Source organism: Cyprinodon variegatus, unplaced genomic scaffold, assembly GCF_000732505.1.
Source record: "Cyprinodon variegatus isolate N-32 unplaced genomic scaffold, C_variegatus-1.0 Scaffold17, whole genome shotgun sequence".
Classification (NCBI taxonomy): Eukaryota; Metazoa; Chordata; class Actinopteri; order Cyprinodontiformes; family Cyprinodontidae; genus Cyprinodon; species Cyprinodon variegatus.
In genome coordinates, this window is record NW_015150470.1 from 604,677 (window position 1) to 618,385 (window position 13,709).

Below are 13,709 nucleotides of genomic sequence, written 5' to 3' on the forward strand. Positions count from 1 at the left end.
TTATATACTTTCACAAAAAGTGTGAAAAAAGTCAAACAATGTCTTTTATTCTAGGTTCTTCAAAATAGGAAACTTTTGTTTTGATTGCTGCTTTGCATACTGTCAGCATTCTCTTGATGAGCTTCAAGTGATAATCACCTGAAATGGTTTTCACTTCACAGGTATCCCCCATCAGGTTTAATAAGTGGGACTTCTTGCCTAATAAATGTGGTTGGGACCATCAGTTGTGTTGTGCAGAAGTCAGGCGGACACACAGCTGATAGTCCTACTGACTAGACTGTTAGAATTTGCATTATGGCAAGAAAGAAAGTCTGTCAGACCAAAAAAATTGGCAAAACTTTGAAAGTGTCCCCAACTGCCATCCCAAAAACCATCAAGCACTTCAAAGAAACTGGCTTACATGAGGACCGGCCAAGGAAAGAAAGATCAAGAGTCACGTCTACTGCTGAGGATAAGTTCATACGAGTCTGTGAAGTAGCAATCTAAGCAAAAGGTGGCTACTTTGAAGAACCAAGAATATAAGACATATTTTCACTTGTTCCACACTTATTTGTTAAGTATATAATTCCACATGTGTTAATTCATAGTTTGCATGCCTTCAGTTTGAATCTTCAATTTTCATAGTCATGAAACTAAAGAAAACTCTTTAAATGAGAAGGTTTGTCCCAAAAAAAAAATTAATATATATATATATTTACAACATCTTCCTCATCCTCACCTATTGTGTTCTATTCTAACTAAAGGTAACAATAGACAATTACCACAACTTAGAAAAAATGAATCTAGAATGAATTATTACTGCTATTAGTAATTTATCAACACCACATAACCTTTTGAACAGAACTTAATTTTAAGGACACACTGTTATTCCCAAAGAGGCCACAAAATAATGCTTCCATAACTAAAAAAAGATAAAATATAGAAAAAAAAGAAAAACACAAAAGTAACAGTTAAATGATAACCCTTGTTACAGAGAATAAAGTTACTTGTTCCAAGCTGGTTTTCCTTTAAAGATCCTAATTACTGTGGCACGCTAATTAGGTAGTCACTAAAGTGCTGAAACCTAATGAGACCTTAAACATAAAGAGACACATGGATACTTGGGGAGGTCCAATCGACACAGACAGATTCAGGCTCTGGTACAGACATAGCACAGCTCTTATTTCCAATTCTGTAAGCCTTGTTATTTATGCCGAGTGTTCCGACTTGCTCTGTGTTAAAAAACAAAAGAAGATATAATGTAAGGAAATGATCCAAATACTGACTGAAAAAAATCTATATTCTTGGCATATTTGCTGCTATTTCCCCATATTTATAGTAAAAGTCCTTGAAGCATTTAATGTATGCTTATGGGCTTCCTGGTGACAGTCTGTAATGTATAACTGCTGTAAAGTGACAAAAAGGGAGCTCTTTTTTTTGCTGCAGTGATGATGCATTGTTTCCAGGCAGCGTGGGCACTCACAACAGCGCGACTCATTAGTTCCTCTGTTTTAAACTATTTAAAACCATCATGAACTCGCTCCCTCAGCAGCAGTGTCTTAGACTGTGAGGGTGTGAACCTGATCTTTGCCTTTTTACCCTTTCCTCTGTTCATCTGAAGCCACTTTACTAATCAGTCCTTTTAGCATTTAAAGCCAAGATGGGGCGTCAGCCCTCTGCTTTGAGCTCAGTGTAGTCACTTTCTAGTGTTCAGCTATTCCTGACGAGTCCCTCCCATGTATCAGATTCTGCCTCTGGCTGCTCCTCCTGAGTTGTTTTTTCCCACCTGGTTTTTGTAACCTTACATCTTCTTTTTGAAGTAAATCTCCCTTTTTTGTCTCCCCTGCCTTGCCTTTGGTGTCTTGCTTTTGGGTCCTTTGAATTGAGCCCAAGTCGTTCCGATTACCATTATAAAGATTTCCAACATGAACCAGCTTCGGCTGGAGAAGCTTTAGTCTTTGCGGGATCCATCGCAATTACTTTTTTATCTGAGTTGAGGATTTTGTAAAATTATCTAATGATTCCGTTTTGGTTTTAATGGAGAGACATTATAATCATACATCCTTCAGTTTATTGTCTATTCAGGGTGATCAATGCAAGGTCACACATTCACAGAATCAATAGGGCAGTTTTAGACAGACCAGTTGCCCTAAAATGAATGTTTTTACACTATTTTAGCACCCAGAAAGAATCCACCACATGCATAAAAGAACATACAAACTCAATGCAGAAAAATTACAGAATTATATATCTTATACTAGGACCTTCTTGCTGCAAGGAAACAATGCAGCAACCGCTGATCAGATTATTTTCCTAATATTTGGAGAGAAAGTTTAAACACTGTCTTGTTTAAAGTGATACTAGAGAGAACAATCAGAAGTGAAAGTATAAACTTTGGCATCCAGTGCAACTCAGACTATACCCATCTTCTCTCCTTCCACCAAAAAGCCGAAATGAGCACTGACCCTTTATTCAGCTGCCATTTTTTTATGTAGTGTGATGTCATATTCTATTGGAAAAAAGCACATTGAGTCAAAACTGAGATTGCAAAAGTCCTCTGAGAGAAACTTGCTGGCATGAAGTTGACAGCTTTCTCAGAAAAAGCAATAATGTATAACCTTAAGTTCACAAAGCATTACTAGACACAGATTCAAGAGCCTCGGTTCCACAGCTATTTACCAAAATATTCATACCCATGAAATGTTTTCATGTTTTATGCTATTAAAGACATTGTTTTTCATATAAATAAACTAAAAGAACTCAGTGGATAATTGCAAAGTCAACGGGACAAAACACACAGTTTGTAATTCATCATCATCATCATCATCATCATCATCATCTTCATTATCATCATCATCTTTATTTGTAGAGTGCAGCACGTATCGGGTGAAAAGAGCTGCTGGTTTGTGGGGTATGTCTCTACCACAGTTGCGCATCTAGAATTTTGGCCCATTCTTCATTCCCCAAAAGCCCAGTGTTAGTTTGGATAAAGGTCATCTGTAACTATATATTTTCAAGTATTGTCATACTTTATCAATGATCGTTCGACTGGATCAAGCTAACAGATGTTTTGATCTCAACATTGTAGCTCTGCTTTTTTAAGCCCAGTCTGAGATTTTAATGGATTTTCCTCCAGGACTGCTGTTACAGCTGTTCTTACCAGCTCTCTGATCTGTGCTGCAGAACAGCATTCTCAAAGCAAGATTCTACAAAAAAACATGTTTTGCCTCAGACAATGTATGTTTAAGGGGCACACAGCAGGTTCATTAAGAAGTCCAGAATCTTTTATTTCATTGTGCATCCCTGACATATTGTTTCTTTGTTTCAGTTGTAATTTCACCTTGTCACTGGACAATTAAAGCTGGATTTGTTGCATTACTGTGGGCCTCTTGGCTTTCTTTTTGGTGATCTCCCTTCATTCTGTTTTTTTTTTTTTTAGGTAGGTCCAATATATACTAGGCTTTGCCATTCTCCCACCTCAACCACTTTCAGATGATGGAAATATATATATATATGATTACTATGAATGAGCATTAGGGTGGGATTTAATACATTTTCTTCTTCCCACTCCCTTTCAGGTCTGTTTTTTTTTTTTTTTTTTTTTGATGAACTGGTATGCACGTGTATGTTTCAATGCATGTAATTGCCTGAAATGAATAACTAAGCAAATAAATAATTAAACAAATGTATTTACAAATTCTTTCTCCATAATGCTGTTGCTTCACTAATGCTCTAACAGAGTCATTTTTTAAAGTGGGGGCTGCGCGTCCATGGGGTATGCAAAGGGGGGCTGAGAAAATTTGCAGGGAGATAAAGACAATTAATGGCATCTATTTTTAATCAATTAACTAATATATAACTTAATACCTTTTGTAAAAACATAAAATATTATTTGCTTTATTATATCCAAATGAAATGATAAAATCAGTGGATTTAAAACTAAACTTTGTGACTTCCCCTGACTAAATAAGAAAGGACCATCCCACTTCGGCAGAGCAGGCACTGACATGCCGTTTCCCTTTTGCAACACCCTACTTTTCTGAGTCTGGCTTTTTTATTGGAAAAGTAATAAAAATAAACAGTACTTCAACACATGCATAAAGACATGCTTGTGGCACTGACACTCACTAAGCCCAGCCTTCCCATTATAGACACTTAATAGAAGTTTAATTTTCTTTGCTCTGTCGTTGTCAACATTTAAAGGTTGATATTTATTGGGAATATAATACAGTGTTGAAAACATGAGTCAATCTGCTCATGTTAAGCAAATGTAATAATCATTTAATAGTGATAGAAATAAGAAAAACATCTAAAAGTTTAATTCTTTCTTTAAATATTTTGTAGCATTGGTTTTGATATACAGTTCCTGGTCAACAGCTACTGCTGTTTGGGGGGCTGCCACATAGAAATGTCTTGGAACCTCTGCTCTAACAAAGCGGCTCAATTTTTAGGCAAATGTAGGACATAATAAATACAATTCATGACAATAACAAGTATTAAAGCAGGAGAAAAACAGCATTTTTGATAAACAATGGTGTGAACTGCAAAATTCCATTCATTTCACAATAAGCCGCTTCATGTTGCTCTAACATATGAAACACCAATCAAATACACCAAGGTTATGGTTGTAACTTGGTAATGTTTGTGTCAACTAATTTCTGTGTCTGGAGAAAAATGTATTTAACACAGTGAAGTGGGTGATGTGTAAATGTTTAACTTACTCAGGGTTGCCTTGGCCTTTACAATGCAGAGCAAACCCCTGCCCTTCTATTGCCATTCTATTGCCGTCTATTGCCTCCGGAGAGATCTCTACCCTAGGAGCATCTGTGCATAGAAGACAAGCACATTAAAACAGAAACACATGGACACAATGCATTTACATCACACATGAATTAGAGCTTTAAACACAAACCACATGCATTTTCATCCATTCATCATATCTGTTCTACATACATCGTCCCACTATGACATAATCCACTTACACAATACCACTGCTTTACCTCTAAGTTGTAGTACCATGACATTGCCCACAAGGGGGCAGCGTTTATACAGACTCAAAACCTACAGTTATGGCATCTTCTTAGCTGATAAAAGTTATTTTCTCACCCACTGTGTTTCAGCTCTAGCTGAGTGCAGCAGGAGGAAGAAAAGAAATCGCTGCCTTTGTGTTGTTATTAAAACAGGGGACATTTTAAGTCAGCCTACAAAAGAGCTGAATCTGCCCACACTTCTAAGTAATACATTTAAAATAGAGCACGAAAGAGCAAAGAAGCAAAATAGAAGAGACCTTTTCCTTTACTATATCCTCCTGAAACTGTTGTATGCTCTTGCCTGTCATCATTCATTCTCACAGCAAACGTTCCAGAGTCTCAGATGACTTACACCAGACTTGCAGCGCCTGCTCGGTCTTCTTCTGTTCATCTTTCAGGGAGTCATGGTCAACGACACAGGAGATGATGGCCTTATCATCGCTGGCACTCACCTCCAGGATGAGCTCACTGCTCACATTGTAAGTGGGGTCGTCTGGAACAGATTCAACCACATCTGGGCGCCCTGAAGCAAATAGAGATGAGAGGATGAGGAGATATTATAAAGTAAAAGTGGAAGGGGCCAGAATCTAGTACAGTATAGCCTAATTAAAAGCAAACAAACGAGTATTTGCATCATAAAAACTACATCTTTAAAACTTCGGCTCTACCTAAGCTTTTGTAGATTGTGTCTGTTTGCTTTTGAATGCAAGTTATCATGGCCTAATCAAAGTTCGGTTCTAAATCCAAATATAAATATGTAGCAAGATGTGAAATGATTTTCAAATTGGCTCTTTGTCAGATAGTTTTGGCATGTCTGTGTTCATCATTTGTTTTTACAGCTAAATAAAGTAATGTCTGAACCAGATCAATGAATCCTTACTTACTGCCATGATAACATGCATTCATTTGATCTGAAACCATTGCAATGTAACATGCAGTATGTTTACAGTCATGTCCACCTGCAAGGAGAGGCTCCTACAAAGGAGCTGACCTAGAAGAGCTAACTCTAATCCTGGCTCCTTTTACAATTGACAAATCCCAAACAAACTGAACAACACCAGTCACAAGAGGCAGTCAAAGCAAACGGCAATCTTCACTAAGAATAAACTTTGCACAAAGAATATGAAGTCAGCTTCAGCTTTGGTTCCAAAATGACTGGATGACTAAAACGAAACAACCGAGGTGTATCATATTGTCACAGCACACCGAGTAAAATACATTCAGATCCATAAAATACACACGGACCCGATCAAACTGCCAGAAAAGTCTAATTTTCTGTCTGTCACAGTGTTTCCAATTTTACAAAATAGCTTTAATTTATTTCACCAAAAGGACATTTTTTATACTTACACATCAGCATTGTCAGTATGATCATATAATCTGCTGGTACAGATTTGTAATTAAGGTATCCTGCTCTCCTTACTGCTCCCCTGCCATTGACCAATCTGAGAAAATGGCCTTGCAACCCTCTTTATGAGCTGATCCACATTTAAGCCCATTCATTCAGCTTAATGATCCCACCAAGTTATAGGAATATCAGCGAAGAAAATGGAAGCAATTTGTACATATTATAATGGACTACAGAAAACCTAAAAGAGACATTGTGCACTATTCTCTAAAGAGGAAAATAAAGCCCTGATGACTGTAATTTCAGTCCTAATTGTCTTCAGTTTTAACTGTTTGTGGCACAGTTTGAGGATTCTAAACCTACTCAATCGTCTACACCTAATCTACCATACAGATATCTCTAAAGTCTCACACGGATATTCAAAGGGTCCTAATGTGTGCTAAATGTGCGTTCATGTGTTCTTCTTTAGACTCGAAATAGTTATACCTAGCAAATACATCTCTTAGCTAACACAGTTTAGGAACATTTCAATGGGAAATGATGATACACACATTTTGGACAAAGTCTGTCTAAACATCTATAGCAATACAAATATATATTATTTATGTAAAAAAAATATGTATTCCAATCAAACCACATTTTGAAAGAATACAAAACTTTTCGTCTGAAACTTTTAAAAACTGCAAGAAAAAATACCATCAGCTGAAGGCTTGTAAGACTGTGGTCCAGGAGAGGGAATAAAAAAAGTCTACATGTTGGATTTAGAAAACCTGGTTAAGCTTGTACTCTGCGATAGACTGCCGACCTGTCCAGGGTGTACCCCGCCTGTCGCCCTTTGACAGCTGGAGATAGGCATAAGCACCCCTTGTGACCCCACAAGGGGTGCTTGTGGGGTCAGCATGCCAGGGCTAAGCATGCCAGAAAATTGGATGGATAGATGGTTAAGCTTGTGCCCTGCGATAGACTGCCGAACTGCCCTGGGTGTACCCCGCCTCTCGCCCAAAAACATTTCTTAACTGTTTCAAATAATGTCCCTATTTTGTTTAAAAATAAACAGTACTGTAAAATGTTTAAACAAATATTGATTCTGATTAAATGAACTTCAATAAATCAAATACAATCTTAGTCTTAGGTTGCTGAGTGAATTTGAAATGAAGGTCTGCTGGGGGAATTAGAAGGGCTGTGGCATTGGGGTGGACAGTAAGCGACCAGACACCATCACAAGATGGACGCCAAAACCACTTTCCCTATTAAAGTAACAAAGGCAAATTACAAGAATCCAATGACAATCAATGGTTTCAGTTTTATTCTAACTCAGTTTATGGGGCAATTTCATAACACTACATATCCTAACCTTGATTAATCCTTGTTTTAACTGTGACAATTAAAGGGATACAACTCTATAAAGTCTTCACACTTGTCTAAGCATCACATTGGTGTCAATATCCCATTCCAAGGAAGTACTTCCTATCAGATGTTTTTTTTTTTTCCATGTGGGGCCAGTCAAGATCCTCCATTCATTCAACATCCATCCATCTTCTCCCACTCTTTCCTTGTCAGGGTTACGGTGGGGCCATTGCCTATCTCAGGCAGTCTATGGGCGATAGGCGGGGGAACAAGCTGGACAGGTCGCCAGTCTGTTGCAGGGAAACACGGAGACACATAAAGACACACAACCATGCACACACACACTCACACACACTTAAGGACAATTTAGAGAAGCCAATTAACCTAACAGTCATGTTTTTTAACTGTGGAGTACCTGGAGTACCCTGAGAGAACCTACGCATGCACGGGGATAACATGCACACTCCATGTAGAAAGACCCCAGGCTGGGAGTCAAACCCAAACACCTCTGAATCTAATGACATCTTGCTACAAGACAACAGTGCCACCCATTGCACCACCATGGAGCCCAAGCCAAGATCCTGACCTGTTAAAAATCCTTCTTGAAATAGTTGAAACTTTCTTATCAGCCACTTTTGAAAACTTGCTGAATCTGTGCTACATATGAGAACTGGGACCTAACATGGAAAGTGAGTCCAAATTGCTCCTATCTGTTGATCCTCATGAGCCTTTTAACATCCATATGTAATTAGTAATGTAAATCCAGTGCAGAAATACAGCAAATAGCAGGCACAACACAACTGCTGACAAGGGGAGGAATTACTCAGTTATCACAGCTAGTACGCTTAAACTGTAAAAAAACCAACAACAAAAAAAAAAAAAAAAACAGAAATGTATGGCAGCTGTTCTGTCATGCAAATGTTGCCTCATTACTCATGACCCTGTCTGCAAACATCAGTAGACTTCACACTGCCTGTTCATGTTCATGTTTACCATCCAGGGCTGTCTGTAACGTCTAGGCTGAGGGACATCAAAGGGACACGAGAGGCTAAAGATCCAATGCTGCTACCTCCAGCCTTCTCCAGGCTGACTCGCTCGCTGTTGCTTAGGAGACCGCTCGCATTTCACTTGGTTATAAACCATTGCTTTGGACAGGAGGAGGACAAAGGGGGCCAGTAATCCTCACGATGAGAAGAATCAGCCATCTGTTAAAGCCATATTTTGTCATTTATATTTGTGTATTGACTGTTTCTTAAGCGTATCCTTTACATTTCTGAAAGGAGAAAGAGAAGAATTGAGCATGTTTAGGTGAGTGTGTGAAGCCACAGAATCTGCTATAGTTCCGCTGTAAAAGCATAACTGCAGTTGAGACTGTGATTTAAAGATCTCCATCTGTTGTAGGAAAATATATCAGACCGAGTAGTTTGGTTCAGACCGTGAAAGTGGTTTGTGAATCTTGGAGAGCGGGCCAGAACCTCGGCACTTACTCCTGCATGGGTTGACAAACACACTCGCAAATGCACGCCTGAGCATGGGCACATGTAGGTCAAGCTCATGAATAACTACCCTCAGAGGAGACAGAGATAGTAGCAGGGAAGCACACTGAAAAACACTCACAGACACACACACATTACATTTTTTTTCTTCCACACACTGCTGCCCCCCTCAAAAACCCCTCTCCCCCCAACCCTCTACCTTCACCCACACCAGAGAGCACTTCAAATACCTCTGAATCTAATGACATCTCTCTTTTTATTACCATAACCAGTCCTCTGACCCGCTGAGAAAATTAGTTTACTTTCCAGGTGCATTTCAATAAGCCTATGCCAGTCTTTTTGCTGCAGCCTGTCTCTCCCACTATCCTTCCAGTCTCACACACAGACAGCACATAGCACCTTTATTAAAGACCATAGAACTCCTAACCTTGAGAACAGGGGAATCCTGTTTGTTTGCCCACAGGCTCTTGTGTAGCACACATCCTCCATTCACATGAAATAACACATTATTGTTTGCCTTAACATGAAATGAAATCCACATTTTTATTAGGAAAATTTTAATTAATTCATTTCTTTATTTTTCATCAATAGTGTTTTTTTTATCTACCTATCTCATAATGAGACTATCAGGTAAAAAAAAAGAAAGTCCAATGTTCCTAATAGAGTTGTGTGTGAAGAGCAGTAAAAGGAAGAGACAAACTGGAACTTTAAAGGGATATGTTAAAAACAATAGGTAAAAGCATCATAACCAGAAGTAATTTAGATATTTTGGACCCATCAGAATTTATAAAACAAATATTTATGCAGTATACTTTTTTAAAGTAAATGTTTTTTAATTTTGTACAACTCGAGGGCCTTCTGTGAATGTATTTGTTTTTAATAAACCCTTTGATCAAAAAGTTGAAGCTATGAACTTTAACGTCAACAAACCATAAGGAAAAATAAAATAAGTTCTTGTTTTCTTTTATGTTTGTAAAAGTTTTATTTCCAGGTTGAGATTGTTAACAGGGTGGCAAACACAAAGGAGCAATTAATAGCTGAAAGTTCAGTAAATCTTTTAAATTTCAGCAATAATCCAAATAAAAGCTATAACATAATATTGAGTACTGAGTTTATTGAAGATTTATAAAGATCCTTACCTGACCAGTAAAACCAGACAGTACAGTTTATCTAAACTCTAATGACCATTCCCAACATTCACATGCCCCTCTGTTTTGATGGAACTTGTCTACATACAAACAGATGTATACACACTTACTGTAGACCCACATTTCTTGTCATTTTCATAACAGAAAGAGTTTCCAGGATGATATGGGGACACAATTACAAATGCAATCTCTGAAAATGAAAACCTGACCACCTATTCCAGGTGCACATACATGCAATAAGCTGTTGATGTGTTAATTGGTAAAACTTTGTCTCTGTAATCCTTTAATTTGCCATATTTTCATATGGTGATTATAAATCAGGTGTTAGATGGATCACAGGTGCTTATATAAGCAGAGTTTATAAAAGACAGTACAGGCAGCAAGCTATTATACTGCATTCAGAGATGTAACAATTAGCCTGTCTTTAGTACGGTAAATAAAAAAATAAAAAGTTGAATTTTTATCACATTTTTAGCCCTTAAAGCAAAACAAAACAAAACAAAAAGCATGTATGTGTATCATGCTAAAACAAATGCTGTTTCCTTATAGGAGAGGTAGCTAGTCAATCAGAAGGCAAAAACCCTGATTTAAACTTCTGTAGCATTTTCTTCATAAGCTATCTGCAGGTTTTCTCTGACTTAATGGTTCATTACTGCTCTCTAAAAAATATTGACGCTTTCATAAAATAGCATCACATGTGGATGTTGTGCTATGTAACAATGGATTTTTTTTTAGGGGTACCAGATAAAAGGGCCTGAACATAAATCCACTCCACTTTCATATTATTCGCATTCAGATTGTTTTGATTTAATTTCTTTGTAACTATCAAGCAAAATCCTACTTAAAGTTTACATTTTGGGTTGCAATAGAAAAGAAGGTTTGAGATGTTTACAAAATATTGTGAACCTAATGCTCCAAATCCTTAAAATAAGTCAAAAATGTTCTGATATTGTTGCCAAAAAATACACTGCAGTTTATTTGAAACCAGTTCAACAGTTTACAAAATGTTAAAAAATTCAAGTTGATTCCAAAATGTCACATAATGAAAGTAACATTTTTAATGAATGATAAATCATTCAAATTCACATCAATATTTAATCATATTTCCACAGCATTAGTTAAAGTGTGTGCAGCTTTCTCCTTCGTTAATATTTCAGCTCAACTACACTCTACTTACACAGCTACTTAAAATTGCATGGGATACACATAATTTTCTATAAAATTCCCCCTGCTTGATACAGGAAACAAAGAGAGGCTCCTGGCACAATGTGGAGAACAACCACCTCTCAATTTGTGATGCCATTGAGATAAGCTGCATCCACCCTGAAGCATGCAATCCACCAGAGTATAATCACATTAGGAGAATCAGGCAGTTGCATGAAGCAGTTAACTGTGCTGAGAGAGTTTGAGATGGGTGCTTTTGAACGGAGCATCTGGATAAGCTGAGCTGAGACAGTTAGTCAGTTAATCCATCAGCTGATGGAACAAATAGGTCAAAAGCACGTCCTCAGTAGCCAGAGAAATCAATCCCCCATCAGCATTAACATGTTGTCCTATTGTGCTTAATCAAACCCCATATTTCATAGTTTCCTAAAGAAGTGCTAAAAAAAACTTTTTTTTTGACAAAATGAAATTTGAGTCTTTCTCACACACGGATTGCACTTTATTCAGGAACATAAATGAATGGTTGTTAAGCTGCCGCTCTTCCTCTTTGGTATTTCACACAAACCAAACACAGGGAGACTCCTTCCATACCAGTGAGTGCTTACACACAGGAATTCAGCAATACACAATAAAATGACTGACATCAGTGTAAACCGTAATAGCAAAGCAGTGCATGGAGTACCTCCCACTTCACTCTCATGCATTCATTTGCGGCTCTCTTTGACTGCAGGGAAAAGTCTGTAACCAATCTGTAGTTAAAATCTCTCAAATGCAACGGATTGCATCTCCTTATTTTCCTTGGAAACTATATTAATATTAATTTTCTACTTGCAATAAATCAAAAATATGTTAATTCAAGAGCCAATCAAAGACCGAAAGGTGGCTAATCTTCATCATTAATGCTCTGAGGCTCCAGCTAGATACATATTTGAAAGGATGTAGTGTAGTTTTATTCTTGCTGCTTTGCAGTTTCAGTTTTGCTCTGTCTGACTCAGACGTGCTTGGGAAAAAAAATGAAAAAAAGGGCTTTCTGTTACGGTTCTCCGTGTCAAAAGGTTGAAACAAGATGGTTATTCCTGAATGCAACACAGCAGAGCAAAAGGTTGAAGTAACCCAGTCATGATTTTGACATTTGCTTTCATTCAAGTTCATAAGTATTTTTTTTTACCTAGGTTACATTACTTAAGCCATGGGCGGAGAATGTATACCTACTTTCTCTGATAGCATGAAGTGACATTAAGGGTAATAAATATAACCAAGTTAACAGTTTGCAACTATTTTAGCTGATAACATAAAGAATGTTGCAGTAGTTCTAGAGACAAAACACACCAAGCAATCTGTTATTTCCCAAATCTATGGAGTCAGAATTCTGCCAAATGTGCACACAGTAAATAATCAAATTAGCAGTTTTATTTAATGAAGCCTAGGCGGAAATTCAACTGAATAAACTGATTACTCGCCTTCATCCGCCTACGACACAGCCAATCAGCTTTGAACCACGCCTCCATGAAAGCCAATCAGCATCCAGAGTTCATCTTAAAAGGCCTCCGATTCGCAACTCTTATGTTACCTAGTACGCAGGCGGGGGTTGTGCTGTATCTGACTTCGTTCGGATGACCCCGTTTCAACCCACCTCGACCATCGTAGCTAAACTTCATCACAGTTTCATTCCTCCCAGACTTTTACTGCATTCCGCAACTCATTTAAACCTGTCCTACAGAAGACCGCCATGTTGAGCCTGGTTCTGCCAAATGTTCCTTCCTAAAGGGGAGTTTTTTCTCTCCACTGTTGCTTCATGCTTGCTCATCATGGACAGGTTCTCTCAACCTGTGTTATCCAACTGGACTTCCATCTTCCAGGTCCCAGAGTGAAGCTCTAGTATCAGCTCATGGAGTCAGCTCGATCTCCTTATTAAGCTCAGCATCCTCTCTCACTAACCAGCAGTCTACAGACTGACCAACTTCATCTATCTCCACTCTACCACCAGTTTCAGGCCTGGTGGGGAAACAGCCCTGTTCTTTACTCCTGTTCATGCATATCAATCTAAATTCAGTGCTATGTTTCCTGCTGAGGTCTGAGAGCCGAAGACTAAAGTAATTGTATCAATTGTCTTTTCTTTCCGTGCGAGTTTTTCAGATTGTTTGTCTGTTAGCAGGATTATCCACACAACTTCTGCTCATTAGATATTTTCTATTTA

At 38.0% G+C, this 13,709-nt stretch overlaps 1 protein-coding gene across 2 annotated transcripts in view; it reads right to left on the minus strand.

Annotated features, from left to right (window-relative positions):
* cadm3 (cell adhesion molecule 3) overlaps window positions 1-13,709 on the minus strand; it is a 177,043-nt gene that overhangs the window by 28,201 nt on the left and 135,133 nt on the right. For both annotated transcript variants that reach the window (XM_015387098.1, XM_015387087.1), the window contains exons 6-7: window positions 5,362-5,532; window positions 4,701-4,803 (exon numbers count right to left, since the gene is read on the minus strand). In XM_015387098.1, coding sequence (XP_015242584.1) covers window positions 4,701-4,803; window positions 5,362-5,532 — 274 coding nt within the window. The remainder of the gene's footprint in view (window positions 1-4,700; window positions 4,804-5,361; window positions 5,533-13,709) is intronic.